Genomic DNA, 22737 nt, shown 5'->3' with positions numbered 1-22737 from the left:
ATGACCTCACCATGTCTATGGCTACCAGGGAAAAGCCACCCAAGCAGGTGCCAAACACTTACCTTTTTCTTCCCATCTGGACTGGCGCCCGTAGCCGTACATTAAGTGTGCCAACCTAATCCATACACTACACAGACTACATTTTACAAAATACAGACGATCACGCCCAAATCGGCACCGACATAGGCAATAACAAGATGGCAAACAAGCGTAGATGGGGGATTGGCAGCGTAGGATGACGGTAGCTGGACCCCCCAAAGTCGGTAGATCTGGAGCCAAGCCATGCCGTGGTAGATTCGCGCAGTGGGCTGAAGGCCTGAAGAGCACGCGCAGGCCCAGGATCGTCTCAGTGTCGTCGGTAAGCTAGTGCAAAACCCCGGCCGCTAACTTGGGAAGCGTGGAGCTAATATAGCGACGCCTTCGATCCTTATCAGAGACATCTGATTCGTCCGATGGTCATTATGCGTAACGCAATCTTCACGGCATTGGTTTTTGTAAGAGCTTCCAGAGCAGCGCCAGAAAAAAAAAATCGAGACAAGCAAAGCAAGAAAAAATTTATTAGGCAGAATGATTTGCGGGCGCCGACTACCGCACGCGATCTTTTCATTCGATAATCCTACCTACCTATGAACCGAATGCTACCAAAAGAGACTACCCGTACATTTTTACGTCCCTGTCCCTTATTGACCTCTTGTCCTACCAGACCCCCCAATCCTCGTCTCCGTGGGAATTACATGGCGAGGCGCCCCCACAGTCACAGAAGTCTGCTTCGCCCTCCATTCTTCGGAGGCTTTTAATGAGACGCATCGTTGATTGACATGGCCGCACGGGTGATCACGGAGCGATGTCGTCCGCACTTGGCAGCCTTACTGGCGACAATAGTATTGTTTTTTTTTTCCCATCTTGTCACCTCAACACATTAAATGACGCTCGCCCCAAAAGGCATGCTGGCTGGCCCCCCCAAACCAACTCTCCGCTACCGGATCCCTCTCCCTTCTCTACACCCAAATCCGTCTTGTCGACAGATTCTAGATGCTCATCCAACACGACCTCTGCCCATTCTCGTATGTCTGACCGCTATCGGTCGTTCCCGGTGAAATTACAAAGCTCGATATGTTTCCTGCCTCACTTGGGCTTTGCTGGAGGCGCATCAGCCTCGCATGAGCCTCAACCTACTTCATGGGCCAATAAGAAGCCCTGCCGTGTTTTCAAAAGGGGCCAAATATAAAACGCCATGATAATCAGAACCACACTGACAACTGCCACTGGGGATCCAGCCAACCGTTGCGCGACGTGCAGATCCAGGCAAGATGCAAGCGCGAAAAAAGTGTTTCTCACACATAATACGCGACACATAGAATCCACATTTCATGGCTTGCTCGCGCATTGGCATGTGCTTCTTCCGCCCATTGTTATTTCGATACCTTATTCTATTTGATTTATTAATTCCTCATTCGTGCGATTGGATTATAAAATTCCGAATCCATGTTATCGCACATGCAAGTCGAGAAATAAAAGAGACGGACAAGACAGATGCCAAGCTTAACGATCTGGTATACATACACTAGTATATCGACAACCACCAGCATGGCGAGAATTTACATGCATGAGGCTGGAGGTTGTATAGTCCGCCACAAAAGGGGACGTGCTCCTTCTTTCCACCGGGTTTTTTTTTTTTTTCTTTGGTGCTCACCTTCTCCTCGTCCATTCAGCCAACCACATTATCTTGCTCGTCTTTTAATTCCCGATTATAGTCTTCCGTAGATCGGTAAAAGAGTTCTTACAATTTTTTCTGCACTCCATCACCGCCTTTTTTTTTTTCCCTCTCTTGCACCCGCTCCTTCAACCAAACCCCTCCCCTCTTATTACGCCTCCCATGTTTCCCTCCTTCTGCTGCGCCGGACTCGGAGCTCACGAAATGAAGAAGCTGAAGCAAGGCGCCGCTCCCCGAAGGATGGTGGTTTGACAATGTTCCATCTTGTGCAGTGAAAGCGAAGCAAAAGGATCGGCTCGGACCAATTATCTCCTTTGACTGCGCATATCTATTTTTTTGTGCATACCAAAGCTACCTATGCAAGTACAATGGTGGAAAATATCAAGTGTCATGGGGACGCTTGCACTAGTGTGAATTTTGTGCATGTGCATGTGGATACCCTATGGAATACATTTTCCCTGCATCCCAATGCTTCCTCGCCTTTTTATCCTATTTTATTTATTCCGACGTCCGAGCTATTATAGATCGGAGGAAATACTGCGGGCAATATCATGGTAGAGTGAGTATGTAGGTGGATCCCCCCGTCTTGTGCATTTTCTCCGTGAACCGGCCATCCGGATTGCCCTCGTTCCATATTTCCACCATGACAAGGGCAATGCATATCTCGAGCTCGAGTTCATATGTTCCACTGAGCATCAAGCTTCCAATATCGACTTTTCTCGCACACAAGAATGATGGAAAACTGTATTCGAGCCTTGAAACACCAAGAGCAAAAAGTATCATCAAGACTCATTCTTGATTACACGTGGTATATTGCTTACAACTACTTTGGGCGACAAACGCACATCATGAATAAATATATCATAGCTTTCACTAACCATATTGAAGAGTGTTTGCTCCTCTTGATCTAAACATCTCCTTTAATCATCAGATCAACGGCCCCGTTAACTCCATGCGCCCTACTAATGCTTGATTCAAACAACATGTCCTGACGGCGTCCAGGATGAAACATCCCAGAGTCATACTACCAGATGGCTGCCTGGTCCAAGTCGAACCGCTTCAGCTCTTTACCAGCATCCTCGAGGTCCTTCTTGGCCTTCATGCGCATGTAGAAGATGGGGCAGTCCTTGCTGCTGCAGATGACCTCGCAATGCATGCTGCCCTGGCATCGCTGGCACTGCGTCCACAACCTGCCGAATCGAACCTCAAGATCCGACACTCTGCCCAGTGTCTTGTTGTACAGCTCTCCAACTCGCGGCGCGCAGTTGGAGCAGACTGCACCAGCACTTTCTTCTTTGCCGACCAGAGGTTTCTTGCAACCCATGCATGTCATGGTCTTTTTGGCAAACTTCATGAGACCGCCGACTGTTGGAGCTGCAACGGATATGGAGCGGGTATGGTCTCCTGTGAGCAACGACTTGGCTTTGGTCTCGCCGAGAATGGGCTCAAAGATACGGCCCAGGGGTTTGGCAAGCTGGTTGTCCAAGTAGTACCTGGTGTCAATGGGAAGGTTGTTCTCAAGGACGTATATCGGATCCTCGGACTTTTCAAAGTTCTTGGCTCCTGCTGCACCTCTGATCATCACATATGCAACTCGGTCTCCCAGGCCAGGAGCCGAACCAGCATCTCGCTTCTTCATTCGTGCTGCAAGCTCGACGTGTGCTTGTTTGCCGTCATAGACCTCCTTTGTCAAAGCTTTCGTAATGACCAGTTTCGACATGTCAACCTTGTTTTGCAGCAGATCTGCAATCATGTCTTTGACGTATCTGTCAAGTATCAGCCTCTCCATTCTGACCGATCTCTCCGTAGGAAACTTACTCTTGTGCACCTGGTACATCCCGATCAATTAAGATCATTCTCAAAACCTTTTCAATGACAGTCTGAACGAGAAGGCAGTTATCACGTCGAACTGTCTCAATACCCTTGGTATCCATCTTGTCGTACTTTTCCGTCTTTGTCCAGTACAATCCAGCATATCGCTTCTTGTTGATGAGTAGATATGGGAAATAGACCTTTTCGAACTCAAGCTTGATCGGCTTGATGAACTTGGATGAGACGTAGTTAGCTGCCTCTTCGCCAAGTTTCATTGCCTCGGCCAGTTCTGTAGTGCCAAATTTCACCATGACGGAATCAGTGTCACCGTAAATGACCTGGGCGTCATGAGAATAGCCGTTGGCAATGCAGTACTTCTTCTCGACCTCGTCCTTTGTCTTTTCAATCATTTGTCGACCGTAACTAGTGGTACTACTAGCAATCTCGAGACAAGGAAGCTTGCCAGTTGTGGCACCAGTCAGACCGTACACGGAGTTGGCACTGATCTTCAAGGCAAGCTGGCGACCGTTCAGCACAGCCTTTTTAAATGGATCAGTTTCCACAGCGAGCTCCCTCTTTGCCTGTTTTCGAGCCATGAGCAATTCCTCCAGAATCTGAGCGAGCAGACCCTTTCTTTGCTTGGTGGTGACAAAAAGATCTCCATTTGGCGTCACAATATAGTCCTCGTCCTTCTTCAGCCCAAACTTCTCCACTGCTCTCGCATTGATCAGCGTTGTATAGCAGAGATTGTGGGCCTGCATGATACTCGGATATAGCGAGGCGAAATCAAGAGTCGCAATCGGCACATCGTAGTATCCACGAGTAGGCTCAATGACTGTGGCACCCTCATACTGTTCATCGGAGCCCTGTGACCGCATGTTTGGAATGACCAGCTTCTGCTCCAGTGCTTTTCGGTAAAGTTGACTCAAGAACTTGATTTGTTGACCTCTGGAAAGCAAAAAGTTGAAAGGGACACCCGTGACTCTGGCCATTTCCGTGTAGTTTGCCAGACAAGACAACTTGTCCATTAATCGTTGTGGAAGATAGGCATCCTTCAAACAGTACAGAGCCAATCTTCGGCGAGATTCCGGTGTACCGTTGAACAACTCGGTAATCATGGTGTGGTGAACATCCTCCTTTTGCTCTCCCAGGAAATGAGCACAGACGGAATTCAGTGTATAACTGCGGAGGTGATGATCGCGCTGGATCAACTGGAGCAGATCGAGTTGCAGACGACCATTGGTGTTGGTCGCTTTCGTGTCGCGGTTGCCCATCTGTTTGCTCGAAAAGTTGGTTTCCTTGGCTTGCGACTTTACGCTCTTGAGTCTGGTCCAGTAGTCAAAGTCTTTGCACTTGAGATGTCTGGCCCTGTCCAAGAGGTAGGGGAAATCGAAATTGGCAATGTTGTAGCCAGTAATGAGATCAGGATCAACCTTGTCAAGAAAGTGCTTCCATGCCATGAGCATATCTTGTTCCTTGTCAAAGTCCAGAATCTGTGTTGCCACAATTGGACTGGTCGTGTCCAAGCAAAAAACGTTTCGAATGAAGGGCTTGCTCTCTCCATACCGCGTCACAACGTTGGCAATCTGAATGACTGGGTCCATATCGGCCTCTGGGAAGATACCCTTTCTGCCAGCGCACTCGATATCGAATGACAGAATACGGAGAGGCGCCATCTTTGACCATTCTCCTTTCGGCTCGTGTGAGATGAGATGAGTGTAGGGAATCTCGGCCTCGATCTGACAGTTGGATTGTTTCTCTTGCTCGGGAATAAGGCTGTACTGTTTCGCTGGGCATTCGACCCACGACATACCAGGAATCTGGAAAACACATTAGCTTGTGTCAATTGCACGCATGCCTGGACATCAATATCATACCTTGGTATCAACCATGAAACGCAAGACATATTGTAGGTTGTCAAAGGTCATGATATCTCCCTCTGCCCCTTTCCACATTCCCTTCCAGTTTGCATCGCCCTTTTCGATCGTGGAGCGGACCCTGTTGATGAACTTGGGGTCCGTGACGGTGATTTTGATATATGGGCTCTTGGTGTTGCCTTGGAAACCATAAATGTTTTCTCTCAAAGCCAGCTGACAGGAGTAGATGGCGGGCTGATGCTGGGCTATTTGGGATTCGAGAAATGCCTTGAAAGGCTCGCAGTCCTTGGGCTGAAAGGAAACGGGCGCGGCGACGTATAAGTAGTGCTTGAAGTCGGTAACGTGGAGCATGACGGAATGGCCATTCTCCGTGACACCAAAGAGCTTGACTGTAGCTTTGCCTCCATGCAATGTGCCTTCCTCGGCCTCGATCTGTTGAAACGTGAGGTTGTCACGTTTCGGGTTGAAGTCGGTGACGGGTGGGCGTTCCCATGATTGGTCCTTTTCCGAGTTGTTCTGCTTGAGGTCGGAGATATCTTGGCTGAGCTTCTCGAGGACTTCTGACTCGAAAGTGCTCTTGGTTTGGGCAGATCCGAGCTTGCTGCCTGGAGCCGGTTGTGAGCTGTTGAGACGCGACGCTGGCGACGAGGTGAGCGGTTCCAGGCGCCTCTTCTTGGTACCCGGCGATGAAGGAGGACGGGCCCCGCCAAAGACACGCTTCTGCGGTAACGTGGCGGCGGCACTCATGGTTGCGATCTGGGAAACTGGAGGATAATGTGAGCTTTAGCAGTATCCCAAGAACATTTCACCAAGAAAAAAGAGTGTCGAGTGGTGTTGTTGTTAGGCGTGACAGCAGATTCGGAAAAAAAAGAGTACAGGCAATGGAAGGGCGCGTCTAACAATTGAGTGCTCGCGCGTCGTGACGTGACGACCGGGGTCTCAAGGTGGGGCCACCTTAAGTGGTTTCGTTTCCCTTCGGGTTGGCGAATGGGCAGTGGTATAGCTGGCCAAGATGGCATTGACTTTTACTACCATTGGCTGCCTAGAAGCTTACATGCCAAAAGAGGACGCACGTTCTTTTGTTTGGATTTAACGTTTTCTTATTCCACCTACTTTCAACGTCTTATAAGATTCCTCCCCCCTATTCTTCATAGACTTGGGTTCTACCTCGAAACATTCCACGATGTTGAGGAACCAACTCGACTGGGCGTTAACCACCACAAATATTGTCAGACGCGAGTTATCATTACGCCGTGGGAGCATTCAGCCAAGTTCAACACCCCGTAATTGCACGTCAATCAGGCATCACAGTACATGGTTCCTTCAAACAAGCTGGGTAAAAATCAATCGAATCTCGTCTGAGACGCCACATGTACTGTCCTGGCAGGCATTCATTGAGACCGCTTGAAGCAATTCGAGGTCGGGTCGAAACGTTGAACATCTGCACATGGTTGTCGAATCATGTATATCACGTTGGAAGTTGGCTGCATTACTGTGACCAGACCATTGAAACCTCACTCTGCCCAATCTACTCCCACACACCGTAGGTCGTGGCATTATTGGCAATGCACTTCAAGGCTTCAGTACGGAATCGTTGAGAATGTTTCGTCAAAATTTTGTTTGATTTGTTTGAGAACGTCAGCTGCATGCCTTCTTGGTTCATGAGCCTCGATCCAAAGGTATCCGTGGACGCCGAACCAGCCCATTTTTCGGGCATCATGCTTCATGCATCATGATTTCCTAGCCATGCCGAGAGAGACATGCAGTCTGTCATCTCCTCTTCCAGTTTAAACCCCCTTCTAGCACCAGAGTTCCATCAAGCCATGTTCAAGACTTATGCGGTGTGCTGGCCCTTCTTGTTCTTCTTGCCGACCTCCTTGATCTGCAAGTCTGTGGACGTCTGAGTTAGTATGCGACCCGACTGCAACGAACGCATGGGGATGTATCGTACTAGGAGGAAGAGACTGCTTGAGCTTCTCGGCCTTGTCGGAGTCCTTGACAACCAAGGTGTACAGGTTGCGCGAGCAGCGGACCTTGAACTTGGACAGGTTGGTGCCCTTGCTCTTCTTGATGCGCGCGGCTGTTATGGGGTTCAAATGTCAGCGCCGGATTCCATCGTCCTCTCGTTGAGCGCCAAAAGTTGCCTCTCGTCTCCCTTATTCGTATCAAAACGTACACTGGGCGTCCTTGCGGCGGCAGATCTCAATGAACTAGAAACAGAAACGCAATGTTAGCACACAATTTCAAGCAGAGAAAAATCATGGGAGAGCATTTTGACATACCTGCTTGATGTCTCCGATCTCCTTAGGCATTTTGACGGTGTTTTGGGTTGTCGTGGGGGTTCTGGAAGTGAAGTCTCAAAATTTCGTCGAAAGAGAAGCGAATTTCCGTGCTGGCTGGAAATTGTGATTTCTGTGGGCAAAATTCCACAATCAGCCACTCATTGGAATAGTCGCACGAGCCACTTTGGACATGGTTGGTCGCCCGTCAAGACATGGACCCACTCATTTCCGCTTCCAGCACCACCACCTTCGAGGCCTTCACCTGGCCCCGGCCGTCGAGTTTTGTCGCCCCGCGAGGGTCTTGAGCTTGAGGTACGTTCATGGCGGTGGACCTCAGTTCCATACATGGTACGCGACAACCTCGGGATTAATATAAATCCGCACAGCTGAGTCGCGGTCGGATTGCCCCACATTCAAGAGACCTGATCGTGAACTTCTCGAGTCTTGGACAATATTGGAGGACGAATTCACCATCGCTGCAAGTTGGCCAACACAATAGTTAAGCAATTGGGGATAATCTTTGACGAACCCAGGTAGACTTCTACCTGCAAGCTTCATTAGTTCTTGAACGCTTTGAACATGTCATGGTACAATGGTCTATTCAATATCGACCTCATGGGAAGGGATGGATGTGGCGTTGGCGGAAACCACATCAGCATCGGCCGGCACTGAGGAGTTAGTATATTGTACATGCTTGTCATTCATAGCAAAAGGAACTACTCGTGTGCTGGAGCTTGGGACAGTTGCCAATGGTATTACGTTCCTGCCAATGTCATGTTGAGCATAACGAACAGACAATCCAGATCGAACCCTTTCCAACTAAGCTGTTTTGCAAACGGACAAACCCCAAGCTGTCAATGCCAAATTACTAACCATCCACCAAAACGTACCATTTATGGCAATCGTTGCAACGAAAAAGATATTAGTCACTCTCGACTCAACCTATGGTATCACGCATCAAAGATATGGTTGTGGGTTTGCAAAGGCTGGTGTATTTAGACTACCGAGGTCTTGGGGTATCTATGCCTTGCCACTGAGGACACATCGTGAAACCATCCCATGCTTTCATATTAATGTTCCATGATCCAGCGCCCATAAAAATTCATGCCAGTCATTCCATCGTACGCTTATGTTGAAGAGTAGGAGAGAGAAGAGGTGCATTTAGTGCTTGGCAGCCTCCTTGTGGACGTCAGCAGAGGCGTTGTGCTTCTGCTCGTCGACCTTGTCGCCGATGGCGTCCTTGCCAGCGCTCAGACGGGTGCTGAGGTCAGCGTTGCCGTCCTTGGCGACCTGCTTGTTGGCCTCCTTGGAACCGGTAGAGGTGGCACCTGAAAATGATATGTTAGTCTCGTGGAATGGAAGGGGTTGTTGGAGGTGTAAGTGTCACATACCCTTGACGGTGTCAGCGACGTAGTTGGCGGCGTTGTTGATCTTGTCCATTGTGATGGTGGTTTGGGGTTTTGGTTTGGTTTTGTGAAGTTGTTTGATTGAGACTTGAGGATTGTGTTGATGATGATGAGAGAAGAAAAAAAGAATGCTAGAGGTGGGAGGTTTGGGAGTTTAAGTATTCAATTGGGGAGCTGTGATGGTTGTTTGTTTGGCAAGAGCAAGAGCTGCCTTGAAGCTTGTCTACGTGCCTTTGAGCTTTGGATGGGGCTTGGCTGGCTGAGGTACACTTGCAGCATCATAGACCTGTGAAGGTACATCACGGCTGCTTGGTTGCTGCTTGCGTACTTGCCTAGTAGCTTTTCTCATGCACCACCTAGCAAAGGGCCCCGCGATTGCAGTCACATGGTAAAGAGAGAGTTACGTCATTTTCTCTATGTGCAGTTTCCCTTTGTCCAACATGAACCTTGGATGAGGCAGAAGAGTGGCCCATTTGCTCCGGGCTGACGAATGGGCAAAGACCAGCACGGGGCAATCTAGGCTGAATAGCACACGATGGACTACATACACAGTACAACGGATGGAACTGGGCTTGGGGGACAAGCTATTGCCCCTCCAGCCCCTCTCTCAAGCCTTGTGGATACGACTATCGGGCGTCGAATACATGCAATGTGCCACAGTTGCCGCCACTCCATACAAGGTCGGTAAGATTGCGAGTCGTTTGTGATGGAGATTGTCCGGACATGTGCTAGAGTTGCAAATGTCAGAGGTATGTAGCCGTGACGTCAGGTCTACGCACCACCACCACTGTTTGTTGAGGGTTTGACATTCACACCCTTTATCTCACCTTGAAACATCTGCCCCATTGTTATTCACCATTGCTAAGGTATCGGTATTCACCTGTGGTGCCGAGGCATTCACAACGGCTATTCTAAAACTCCTATTCGTGTTCAATAGCTATGAGCCCTACCAATGTACAGATTTGCTTCTGTTTCGGCTTGGTCTCCTGCCATGGAGTACATGCATTACACTAGATCAGTTCCAGACATTTGAACACCTATGCAATCAAATAGCTCGGCCTAGACCTATGGCCTCTGGGCGACAGGCAAGACAAGACAGGAGACACCAGACTGACTTGAGCTTGCTACATGGATAGAAGCTCGAGCAATCTCAAATATGGTGCCTGACTTGCATGCAGCGGGCGGGGAGCTGTCAATGGTTCCGGGAAACGGGATTGGTGCAAAGTAGATCATGCTTATCGGTTTAGGGCTAGCTCATGACATCACCATTCGGTTTCAGCGTGGGGTATAGTGCCGAGCCGTCGCCCCTCATGAGCTCTGGACCGGCCTAGCGACAAGTTCCATTGCTCTGAATGCTATTTCAGATCGAGATCCTGAATATCGCTAACAAGGGGCAGTTGCTGTCGTGTCTGCGTCGATCAGGGCGTAGGCATGTCATCGTTCTTTGATGATCCCTTTTGCCTTCCAGCTGCACCCGGCAACCGACCGGAAAGATGCAAAGCAGTGGCCCAGGAAACATGTAACCGGAGATTCTGGTCCGCAATCCTGACAAGCCTGATTTATTTTCCTCAGCTGACACCTTTTCGGCCAGCCGCGGCCTTGATTGCCCATGTTTTGCACCTGCCTGCCTACTGCTTTTTTGACTCCATCGTCGGTTGCAATCCAAAGAGCAACTTTTGTTGAGCCTCGGCGGGGACCTCCGATTTCCTCTTGTGATGTCATTTCTGCATGTGCCTGACAACAACAAACAATCTATCATCTTGAAACCCACATTTGCAGATTTGTCTGGACGTTGGATCTGTGTCATACACGAAGATCAATGAATTGCTGAATAATTAAACGTGCTCAGTATACAGCATGACGAAATGCACACTTCATGAGATGTGCCGAAGGGCAATATACTGTGGAAACAGCAGCAAAAATAATATCCCGTTGAAGGATCATTTCGTACGCGGTAGACTACGACTCGGCAATTTGATCCGACTTTACACATCTGTATCGTTCCATCATCTGCGGCATTCCAACACAGCTCGTTTGAATGTTGGATTATCAGTGCATTGCGCATCAATGGCAATAGCCCTTTGGACAGGCTCCCCAGATCAAGACCAACAAATAAGCTCACCGGGAGCGTTTAATAGACTGCAACGGCTACTTACCATAGTGTTTTACCAAGGATCCCAAAGTCTCTCTTTTGACCTTATTTCAAGGGCCACCGTCGTATACCAAAAACCAAGCATTCCCCATATCAAGACAAGACATTGGCGCCGACAGCCCTACAGTCTCACATAGTTCGGGGCCCCTCACAAGCCATCTCCATACATGACCTGAGTACTGCGTACTTGCGCGCCCATCTGCCATGTGACAATCTGGGGAAGATTTAGAGGCTGATATGTCGTTTGAGTCTACCCCAACCACTGTTAATTCCCACTTGCTCCCGGATCACCGAGCGTTCCTTGACCTGTCTCGGATCTAACCGACCGAGAATCTAATCGTAGATCGATCAACGGATGCCACGCTGGTGCCATATGCTCGGAGGGCGAAGGCCCAAACCTTGCACCTTGTCCTTAATATAGCCTAGCCACGCATCCAAGGACGCAGAGCGCCGCACACGGTTTCCATCTGCTACTGTGACTTGACTGTTGGGTCGGTGATGGCAGGGATGAGTTGGCGAGTACCGAGACCCAAGGCTTTTTTTCATGAATCCCATAGATCACAGCCTCCAAACATCCCTGCATCTGATCTTGCATATATCAACAAACACATGCAGCTCAAGATGGCTTACCGGCAAGGCGGCACTTGTTTTTCTTTCCCTGCGCAAATGGCTCTCCGCGTGTGATAATTGGCGCCAAGTGGTTCGATACACGGTGCTTCCGAGCTGGGAGAGTCCAATGCGTGTATATGCTCGTGCTACACGAGGGACGGGGCTCTTTGCTGCCCATGTTTTGTTTTTCCCCCGTACGGAGACACTGAAGTCGGCGTCCCAGGGGTGGAGCAGAGGCCGTGTTGCCAAAGCCTCCGCAAGAGAACGTTTGGCAAGGCTACTGGAAAGTTCCACCAGTTCCATACGCGGGAACCTACAGCTGACGTGGGTTGCCCTGAGTAAACTATTTTCGCTCCTGTCATCAAACGCGACAGTGGATTGTTTGTCATTTCTTGTTAGCCAGGTTTTCATGGCGGATTGATACTTTGACGAAATATCCAGCGGTCAAAAATGCCTCTGCATTTTCCCTGATTGTGCCCGCCATTGCAAGATTTGCGCAGCCTCAGTTCCGTCGGTAGGTGGCATACTTATTAGGTGATGCCAAAGCACTCACTGTTGATACCGTCCAGAGATGTGTGTTGCATCACGCCCAGCGTGCGACGATGTTTCCATCTCATGAGGGCCGACTATCACGAAGGACGCCGGTTCAAGAAAATGACAGCGTCGGGAATTCGGGTTTTGAAATTGCGACGGTTCGTCCCGCAGCTTATCGGCGCAAGTAGAGCACTAACAGACTTCTCTCGCTTGAGGGCAGAGAACGCTCCTCCACGACGATAGTGACGTACATAGCCCCGTTTGTGGATCAGCTCGTTTTTGACCCACATTAGCCTCGTGCTCAGTACCTCAATTGAGGCGATTGGGAGGAGACTCACACGGTCGTCTAAGAGAGAGAGTTTACTTTCAAAGTATCAAGCATTAATTTCCTCCATCAAAATCATGGGTATCATTCGATTCGCAGTGAGACTCGGAGTGTTGGGCTTCACGGGTGGCGTGGCCAGTGTAGGCGCGGGCATGGCCTATCTCGCGTCTGGCACCACATTGGTCGACCTGACCAAGAGTGACCCGTGGTTCAAGACCAAGACGTACACGAAGTACAATCCCAAGAGCAACCCGGCTCTTATTGATGATTGCATCAAGCGCGTGCCCCTGCGCAAGATTCGCCCAGACTTGCGGGATAACGAGGAGGCCTTGACGCTCGAGTTCTGCCGTGGTATATGGGGTCGATGGGGTATGAGATGAGATTCCTTTAAATGCCGGATACCTATGTTTGGAGGCGTTCCTACCGATACACTCTTCATGTTACACAATTGCTGACGCCGAGTCTGTAGGGTTCTGGCCGCAAAGTAAGCTGCAAAAGCGCTACGACGCTCCACCCGGCTCGGAGCACCACATCTGGACGACCTCGGAGCTGGCCGAGTCCAAGTACGAGGAGGGTCTGCCCATCGCCAATCACTTTGAGGTTGTTGAGAACTCGGGCAACCAGATCGCCATCCGGTGCGGTGGCTCGCCGCTCCTCAACCCGGGCCTGCGCAACTCGGACGGTCTCATTCTCATCAGTGCCCGCATCGACCGCGAGAAGCAGGAGGCCGTTCTGAGTCTCAAGTCGGCCCTGTTCAACAGCGCCGGCGAGTTCCCGGCTGACGCCGAGCACACGGTGCCGCCCAAGATTACGTTTCTTCATGGCTGGTATGTTAGGATTCTGGTGCAGGCTGGCTACGGCAAGGTGAAGGCATAGATGGCGCAACGACCATTTGGATCATGATGTACATTGGGCTTGATTTAAATAAATATAAAGATAGACCTGCGTACTGGGTCTCTTCAATTTCAAATGCATGATGTGTCAAGGATGTGGATCTACACTTGCCATGTCAATGAGAACTAGCTAAGCTCTTGTGCCATGCACTTCTCTTGCGTGATTCATTGCGAAGAAGAAGATGATACTTTATACTCGCGCAACCTGGTTTTGGGCAGCTCATGGTTGGGTGGCGCTTGTCATTGGTGTCAAATTACTGGGAAACATGCAACGTGAGTAACGACGTTGAATGAGTGTATTTGTCACCATATTCGCCTTTCACAAGCCTCGAATATTGACTACCCCAGAGAAGTTTTTCGGATACTGCAGCCTTGGAGTTGGTGGAGTGGCTCAAGACAGGTAAATACTTGATATTAGCGGCCTCTTACACATTGTTTTTGTTGAAAGATGTCTAGTTCAGCAGGCGTCTTTGATCTCCACGAGGCAGATTTGCAATCGCAGAGGAGAGTCGGACTCAAACTCTCTTGAGAATTGGAACCTTGACTTACACTGTCACATTGGCGATGATCAATGTTCGATCGAGCTGTTCTGAGATGGCGCCCTGTAGTGAATTGATCATAGGCCGCATTTTTGTAGGGTCCCGGAAGTTGTTGTGGTGAGCTTGTTCATTGTGTATCTTCAATTCAGCACAACCGTCTTCCCAATCGTAATAGCTCGTGATACGATCTCTGCTTGGATCAAACGATTCATCTTCATGCTCTCATGCTGTCAACGATCGGTCTGAACGATACTTCTGGTCACATTTTTGAAGAGGTTGAGCTACAACATATTCTCAGTTTGGCCCAGGTTTATCTTTATGGTCTACTGTCGAGTCCAACTATTTTGACTAGAATGTGGCAATCAATTGGTAATATTAATCTGGGAAGAAACGGACAATCACTGTAGCGACAGTCACGAGCGACATCGTGCACTAATGAGTCCTTTCCAGGAGCTGCAAGCAGTACTTTCCAGTAACCATCAAGGAGGAGACAATCAAACAACACATCCTGCTGGGTGAGAGCTTCCGTGAATAACGCTGACTTGAGCCAGGTATTGGTGATATGAAGAAGGCATGAGGTCGACAAGCTCACGGTAGGACCGCCTCCTCCGAAACGATCTTGCACGTTTGAATCGCCTTTTCTCTCCATTTATGTTCTAGAGAGTGCTGACGATTCTTGCCTCGTCAGGGGAACATGTGCTGTAATCCACGACTGATAGCTTCCTCGGTACCTTCCCTCTCGTTCACCTTAGCTCCAAGCACTTTCGAAGCCTTCAAAATCCCCACGGTCGTCCCAGTGTCCCTCTTCCTCTTCTCCCTCTTTCATCCTCAACCAAATTTGTTTACATTATTTCAGTGCTCCATCAGTTCTTGCTACCATTCAGGAATTCATTCATCTTTTCCCAGAAAAGTAATTCGTTTCCATTCTTGTCAGCAATTCCTCACACGAAAGAGTCTGTTTCTGTAAAGATTACAGGATCTAGCCATGGCCTCCAACCAGCCAGAATCCGAAAATGACGAATGGGTCATGGTACCCAACGACATCGAGTCGTCTCAGGAAAAATCAGTACCCGATGATGGGGAATGGGTGGATCTGATGGCTGATTTCAAGAAGCTCATCACCTCCGAAAGCAGCGATGGCAGTGGTATGGCCCGAGGAACTACTACGTCCGAGGAACCACCCCAACCCCCGACTGATGCACTGATGTCGGATGAGGAATACTTTAACATAATACATTCACTTTGGCGCGACATCTCTACTTCCCATGGCACTGAGCTCCTCGATAGATTCAGCTATGATATGAACATTTTTCACATGTTTCGCTACGCTTGGCTGTGCAGATACACGGAGACCTTGCCATCATCAGCATCATCAGCATCAGCATCGCACCCTCATTCCAATTCTGTACCAAGTATTGATGTCGCTTTGAGAAGCCCACTTTATCACCTCAAGATACCCTTTTCTTTCTGGAGAAAATTCTAGGAACGGTTTTTCCACGAAAACAACATAGCCGACGAACTTAACAGGGCGTACGCAGGCACTGAGAGACCATCTTTACCAACAAGGGAGTTTGCATACTTATATTTTACATCCAAGTGCCATAACCACCTCTACGACTTCTTGACGCCAATCGCCATCGTGCGGCCAGAGGCTTTTGACTTTTCCGGCGATACCTTGGGATACCAACAATTTTGGAATCAAGGAAGAATCGCGAAATTGATCGGTCTTGTGAGGCGGGACATCGCCTTGTTCAATGAGAGAGTGCCCCAAGGGTTCAACTGTGATCACTTAAAATTGTTCATCTTGCCAAAACTCACAGGACTGCTCGGACGACTGACGGCACTCCAAATTGGCCAGGCTCCAAACATGAACGAGGTTGGCCTTGGTATGTTCCGTTGATATTCGAAACATGGAGGAACCTCCCCGGACGCAAGGCTGAAGGTGGCACACATGTAGAAAGGCCAGGCAATGAATTACGCAGAGGATAAGTTGACCTGTTGGCCATGTAGCGGAGCCTCATTCTTTGGGGCGATTGGGATTATTGTTTGCGGACCAGCGTTGCTTTTGTCTTGTTCCATATTCCAGAGGCTTCATTACTAGTCTTGTCACTGGTTAGTGATGTAGTAGAACTATAATCTACCTTATGGATTCTTGCTTCTGGGTTAGATCAACTTCGATACAGTGCATATTTTGTTCATTCAATTGAATGGATGCGTGTGTCGGTGGGCAGTACATGTGGATTGATTCTCAGTACACGGATTCGATGTACCTGCTTCGAGGCCTGATGGAACTGCGCACCCCTGGGCATGAACTTGCAGCTCCATACTCTTGCGCGAACGTTCCAGCCAACTGGCTCACTCCCGTTCATGATCATGTACGGTGCAGAGAAAACGGCACACCGAGCGGAGCACAAGGCCGGTGCGACGGATTCGGCAGACTAGCATCGCCCGCGGGGGGCCCGTATGCGGCAGCACGTCAGAATACATTATCAGAGGCGAGTCCAAGAAGCAGAGACATGGAGTGAGAGCCAGGAAAACACAGCAGATTGACCGTGACACTGTATGATGATGCCTTTTGGAAAGCAGCGGTGAACTCGTGTCTGAGAGGGGGGCTTGAATTCTTTCACATATCATAGGCTGTCGTGCAGCAGACGATCAAATCAGATTGCGACGTGTTGAGGTACGATTGAAACATTGCCGGCCGATATATGTATGGTACTCGGGGAGAGCCCTTGAGACCTTGCTACCGAATGACGAAGGTCGACAGCAGCAGACAGGACAGCACTGATGGGACAAGGCCCAATACTACCTACTTTACTGACCCAGCCCGACCACTCGGCGTCAAGCTAGCTCCCCACCCCTCTCTCCCTACATGAAAGTAGAGTCGAGCCAGGGGACCCAGTGCTTGCAGCATTCACGATGCCATGGAGAGATTTCGAGGATCGACCAAGAGGGCGGTTATGGAGTTTGCACATGCATACATACTACTGTAGTGTACAGGACGCAGCAACTCAGAGAACGCCCACTTTTAGATTGAAAAGAATGCTGCCGACTGGATCTCTTGTATGCTGGGTATGTACCAAGATAGTTCGTATAGGCAGGAAAATAGTCAAAGATACTGAATGCATGAACAGGTTCTCTGGGGGTGTTTAACGCCGGAGGACTGGACCAGGGGAGGGGGAGGAGGAGGGTCAAAGGAGCAGGTTCAATGGCAGGCCAAATCATGATGACCCCCAGTTCAGCGAATACGGGATTGGAGGGTTAAGGGGACGAGAAGAAGAAACAGACATCTGGGCGGTTCTTTGGTTGGAGCGAAAGGCAACAAGTCATTGATGCACTCCGGCTGGTTTTTCTGCTGTGTCACCCGCGGAAGATGCATCCGGAAACCTTAAAAATTGTTCTTGAACGTGGAACCGACATTTATACTTGTCTTGATTGAATGTATGGAGTTTCTTTTTTCAGTATCTGGTCAATCTTCTTTCCCCTGACAAAACGCCGCGCCGGACAGTTTTTTCATGCCTATCCAGTGCATCTTGGTCGCAATCTGGATCCTCTCTCGCTTCAGGGTTGGTTTGCGATTGCTGCGCTGCGCTGCAACTGCTAGGTTCACCAGGTAATGTATGTACATTAGCATCCGTACCTAGGCAGGTGTGCGATGAGTAAACGCTGGGCTGCATTGCATAGCATATCTACTACACATGTGCCATGATGATTATAGTAGACATGACATTCTATACATTGCATGCGTGCAATACATACACTCGCCAATTATGTACTCCATTCAGTTACCTGTTGAGTTCTGTTTTTGCCTTGACGAATCGGGGTGCAAAGTAGAGCTGCGGCGGCTACAGCTATGATGATGTACTTACATTATCAGCCATATCGCCATGCACGGGCCCCAGTCCCTACATTACCTACTGCCTAATGTAGTGTACATAAGGTATCTACTAGCTTGAGGCCACGGATCGAGGTACCAGACATGTGCACGCCTTGCCTGCCAGTGCCAGCTCAAGGTACTAAGGTTTTGTTGCCTGTTCGCTGTAGTCAGTACACTACTTCCACCAACTGTGGGGACCACTACACACCCCCAACTCCAATTTGAAAGAACTCTGCTGAAGTTTTGATGGAAACCCAACAGCCCTGTCAAAATATTCCGCATCCGCGCCGCATCGCATCACACTTCATAGGGACAGCAGCCAGTTTCAGCGAGAGAGGGACCCTGGACACAGATTCTGTCATCAGCCCGCGGCAGAACAAGCCACAAGCTTTTTTTTCTCGTTTGACACCTTGCATGTCTTGATACAGGCTGGCCCAGCAGCAAGCAGCTAGCAGCAACAGGCAGCCTTTCAACGAGAGAAGAGCTGGGGCACGCGCCAGACACACTTACAGACAGACGGGCGGACGATTCAGGGACCCCTACCTACCTATCCATCTACCCGCTTAGCAGCAACTCGTGGCAGCATGAGCTCCGAGGCCGAGACAGCCCAGAACGTGGTGGATGCCGTCAGTGAACAGCCCACAATCTCCCTCGTGGTAGAGTTCACGTAAGTCGACCGTCTGATGATTTTATGCACGATAGACAATCCTCCTCCATCTAGTGGATCACTTCACATAAGGATACCCTGAGTATGGCAGAAGAGAATTCGAGTCTTTCAAACCCTAAAGAGGAAATGACAGCAGTCGTCGTCATCTTTACCCATTAGTTTGTACTGACTTTTTCATATATACAGTGGCGGGCTTGAGATGCTGTTCGGAGACGAGCGTCGCCATTCGCTGTCTATTCCCGCCGTCGACAAGGATGGCAAGCCAGCCACTGTTGCTTTTCTCATCGATCATCTCTGTCGTGAGACGATGAAGGATAGTCGCAAGGAGCTCTTTGTCCTCGACGACCACCTGTAGGTTCATACAAATTTTCACCATCTGTACCAGCGTGGCCCTGGTTCAAGTTGCCAAGGGAGGAGGGTGGATGAACTACTACTTACTACAAGTACAACCACCACCACCACCCCAGCCGTGCGGTGGTCGCGAGCGCGGCCGTATGTATGCTTGTTTCGGCCTTATGGCTGTAAGCTAATATACTCGCCCTGTCAATGGGGGCCCAGGGTTCCAGCCCGGGGAAGTCGAGGAAAGGGAGGAGAAGAAAATTGCAAAGTGAGGCTAACGTTACCATTTCCAGGCGCCCGGGAATCCTGGTCTTGATCAATGACGCCGATTGGGAGCTGGAGGGCGAGGAAGCCTATGAGATTCAGAGTGGTGACAATATCCTGTTCGTCTCCACGTTGCATGGGGGTTAAAGGTCACCAGAGCGATGGAGAGAGCGAGAAGAGGGCAAACATGGGCCAGCAGCAGCAGTAGTCTACTGCCTGCATAATCGAGTGATTGATTCAATCCGATTACGCTTGCCTGGCGCTTGTCAAGTATTGCCGCCATCAGCAACTGAGCCTAGATTGAGACATGCTCGCTCAGCTCAGCTAAAATCAGCAATAGGCGAAACTCGGCCTTTTCAATGGTGGTCATGCGGAGTCGCGCGGCAGGCTCAATGACTGCCGTATGTGAAACACGACCCTCCATATCGTCTACTATTGCCTGGGCGAGCGCCGTTTGTGGCAACGCAGGAAGATGGAACCCGTTCTTTTTTTTCAGTGTCATATTTCATGACGTGCCGCGCTTCAAATGTCTCTCCCAAGCCGCTTCTCAATCCGGCAGTGCGGCAGTCTACAGACCCTTGTGCCATTCGTACAATCGCATGCTTCGGCTATCGAGACGGTTTCGCACGACACCCTTACTAAATCACTAGGTAGGGGAGGTTTGACTGCGCGATGAGCAGCAATCTTTCTACCCCGGTAGCGATCGAGTTTGAATAAGAACGGGTGCCCCACAGATCCAGATTCCCTTTCGCACAGACGACGCATGCAGGTAGTCGCTGGCAGAAGACCTTGACTTGCAATCATTGGCAAGGCGACGGGTCATGAGCGACATTCGCATATGGCGGTGAATAATGTATGATTGTGGAATTTGCATACTGAAAGCGTTGCACTTATGCTCTATCCCACACTGACCAATGATGAATCACGTGCATCGTTCATCGGTTCCTCGATTTGGCATGTTGCAGGGGGCGGCGGTGAGGTCTGCGAGGCAGGCAGCTGGCAAAAACTCGTTCGCCGGGCATGGCTGGGCTCCAGATCGACGTGTGAGGAGATGCACATCCTGTCATCAAACATACTGTTGACTGACATAGAGCATTTCTCGAGGAGTATCGTACTTTTGATGTGATATGAGCAAAAGCTTGCGTGAGGATGGTTGCACAAACGCGCCCTGGCCCCCGGTTGGGACAAACACCCCCCCTGGGCTGCATCGCGGCAATTCGCCCACCTTGCCTGACCGGCCGCGAATGTAGCCATCAGTTCGATCCATGCATCAGCAGCGCAAGAACTTCCTCGTACAGCTCAGACAGACAGATGTCAAGAGACTGATTGACGATTTGTGGAATGGATGGTTTGCCGTGAGTGTGGCTGCGAGACTTGGCTACCTGCTTCGCATTTTCTCACTCTTTTTTTTTTTTCTTCAGCCCATCTGAGAAATCAGGAAATCATACCCGAGCCTACGACCTGTCTACTACTGCAAGTCATGAGAGACAGCTGGATCGACTATACCGCAGAGGATAACACGTGCATTAGTCGGATACTTCCTTGGAGATCTGGGCGGTGTCTGGCCTGATCTGGTTTAGTCGACCGGCTTGGTGGTAACGGGAAGAGCGCAAGGTTCTCGGCTACACCCAACTATACGGTAATCATTTTTTTTTTTTAATGTTGAACGGGGAGATGGAGGGGAAAGGCAAGGGAAGGGGAATAATTCTGCGCCATGCGCCAATGTGCCTTTGCCCTGCCTTTTGCCCTACTTACATTACATGGCCCTTGTCCACAATTGTGTACGTCTATAGTCGCTTTGCATCAGATCCGTCGTACCGTCCCGTCCCAATTTCATATAACTAGGTTCAAGCAGGGGGCAAGTTGGGATGGAGGGGGCGTGAAGAATGAAAGAGAGAAAAAAGATACCAAGATTTTTTGCAAACGCTTGCCGGGGTTGGGGGAGGGGGGCATATTCTTTCCTCAAGGGAATAGAGACTCTAAAGGAAAGAGAAAAAATAATTCCCTGGGCGCGCCCCGGTAACCCGGCTATTCAGGCCCTGTCTCCCCTACCCTGGCCCTGCCCGCGCAGATCGGGGGGTGGAATGCCACGCCCAAGAGATGCGCTATAGTAGAATGGGCGATAGACCTCCCGAGATGCATATGGGGCATTAGTTCGTCCGCGCTTCTGGGGAGGGCGGGGGGGGGGTAGTTTGCAAGACTAGACGATCTGAACGATACAACTACCATGTTTTAATCACTCTTGAATGATTTAGAAGGTAGTACAATGGTTGGTTGCCTTACCTAAGGTTCAGCCAAAGGTAAGATCTTGTCTTTGTCATGATCCTTTTAAGTTCAACTGAACAAACCCCCCTTCCACCCCTTGCGAGTCGCTCTTCTTTTAAAAAAAAAAATAGGTCAAGCCACAATAAATGATGCTAAATATAATCTTACATGGATGCTATAAATCCTACTTGGACCTGTTTTATGGGAAACACACAAAGTTTAATGCCACATAGTGAATTATAGTAGTAATATACAACCTCTTATTCATGAACCCCCATATCAAGGCGGCTCGGGTTAGATTATTTCCCCGTCAAGCCGGGTCCTTTTTTTTTTTTTTTTTTGGAACAAAACCCCACACTCTTTTTTCGTTATCTTTACCATCTAGACTATGGGTCACTTGCCAAGCTCTGGCTATCCCGCAAAAGAATGTGATTCCACACAAGACGCCATGATGATGAATCATGAAGCCGGAAAAAGTCGTTCGATCTTTTTTTGGGGAGCGGCATGTATACAGATTTATCAAAAACAGGGTAAGAAAAAGAGGTCCTAGCCATGAGGGACAAAAAACAAAAAGGGATATATTAGGAAATAAAAGCAAAAATCCGTTATATCTCACTGGTCGCGGACCACAGTCCGGACGCATTATTCCCTATCCCCCGTCCTTCTCTTCCAGCCCTGTCGTGACATTGACATTTCGGTAGACAACATGGGTTGATGGGGGGAGAGGCGGGGGCTTGAGAGCAAGGGGTTATTGTACAATGTGTACATGGTAGAGATTAATGAATGTATGTCTGCATGTCTGTGTGTGTGTGGCTCAACTCGGTCGTGGCGTTTACTCGAACTCGACAAGGAAGGGGGGAGAAAGAAAGAAGAAAAAGGGCTGGAAGCTGTGTGTTGCGGTCTTCTAGATCTTCTCTTGCCGCTCTTGCTTTAACTCAATCTCTTTTTTCCCAGCGAAACCGCATCTCTACCACATTCTAGTCGATACTTGGAATAGCTTCTTTTTACCTGTCACTTTTTCAACTTGCTCCATCTTGTGAGATCGATGGGGGAAAAAAGAAGTAGAGAAGGAAAAGAATTTTATGGAGTCCCCTTCACACCCTTCCCTTTCGAATTTCATGGCTTGTGCTTCCGGGGAAGACGGGGCGGAGGGGCCAATGCTTGGTGATGTGGTAGCACACG

The 22737-nt window shown here is 49.5% G+C and overlaps 6 protein-coding genes across 6 annotated transcripts; 3 read left to right on the top strand and 3 right to left on the bottom strand.

The window, feature by feature from the left end:
* Positions 1-2738: 2738 nt before the first annotated feature.
* Positions 2739-6150, bottom strand: PFICI_08217 (DNA polymerase delta catalytic subunit; the record flags this gene model as incomplete). Its single annotated transcript, XM_007836798.1, has 3 exons — positions 2739-3480; positions 3533-5346; positions 5404-6150. The coding sequence occupies 3 exons, from the start codon at positions 6148-6150 to the stop codon at positions 2739-2741; spliced, it is 3303 nt and encodes a 1100-aa protein (XP_007834989.1).
* A 1087-nt stretch (positions 6151-7237) lies between these two features.
* On the bottom strand, positions 7238-7715 carry PFICI_08216 (60S ribosomal protein L38; the record flags this gene model as incomplete). Its single annotated transcript, XM_007836797.1, has 4 exons — positions 7238-7293; positions 7355-7483; positions 7580-7613; positions 7686-7715. The coding sequence occupies 4 exons, from the start codon at positions 7713-7715 to the stop codon at positions 7238-7240; spliced, it is 249 nt and encodes an 82-aa protein (XP_007834988.1).
* Positions 7716-8846: 1131 nt separating this feature from the next.
* On the bottom strand, positions 8847-9125 carry PFICI_08215 (Glucose-repressible gene protein; the record flags this gene model as incomplete). Its single annotated transcript, XM_007836796.1, has 2 exons — positions 8847-9013; positions 9077-9125. The coding sequence occupies 2 exons, from the start codon at positions 9123-9125 to the stop codon at positions 8847-8849; spliced, it is 216 nt and encodes a 71-aa protein (XP_007834987.1).
* A 3663-nt stretch (positions 9126-12788) lies between these two features.
* On the top strand, positions 12789-13587 carry PFICI_08214 (uncharacterized protein; the record flags this gene model as incomplete). Its single annotated transcript, XM_007836795.1, has 2 exons — positions 12789-13080; positions 13181-13587. The coding sequence occupies 2 exons, from the start codon at positions 12789-12791 to the stop codon at positions 13585-13587; spliced, it is 699 nt and encodes a 232-aa protein (XP_007834986.1).
* Positions 13588-15128: 1541 nt separating this feature from the next.
* On the top strand, positions 15129-15626 carry PFICI_08213 (uncharacterized protein; the record flags this gene model as incomplete). Its single annotated transcript, XM_007836794.1, has 1 exon — positions 15129-15626. One exon carries the CDS (start codon positions 15129-15131, stop codon positions 15624-15626), a length of 498 nt encoding a protein of 165 aa, XP_007834985.1.
* Positions 15627-18604: 2978 nt separating this feature from the next.
* PFICI_08212 (uncharacterized protein) lies at positions 18605-19042 on the top strand (the record flags this gene model as incomplete). Its single annotated transcript, XM_007836793.1, has 2 exons — positions 18605-18687; positions 18874-19042. The coding sequence occupies 2 exons, from the start codon at positions 18605-18607 to the stop codon at positions 19040-19042; spliced, it is 252 nt and encodes an 83-aa protein (XP_007834984.1).
* Between the last annotated feature and the right edge of the window lie 3695 nt (positions 19043-22737).

This window comes from Pestalotiopsis fici (assembly GCF_000516985.1).
Source record: "Pestalotiopsis fici W106-1 unplaced genomic scaffold PFICI_Scf_5, whole genome shotgun sequence".
In the NCBI taxonomy this organism is placed as follows: domain Eukaryota; kingdom Fungi; phylum Ascomycota; class Sordariomycetes; order Amphisphaeriales; family Sporocadaceae; genus Pestalotiopsis; species Pestalotiopsis fici.
The sequence above is the reverse complement of the archived record's forward strand: the minus strand, read 5'-3'. Positions and strand labels throughout refer to the sequence as shown.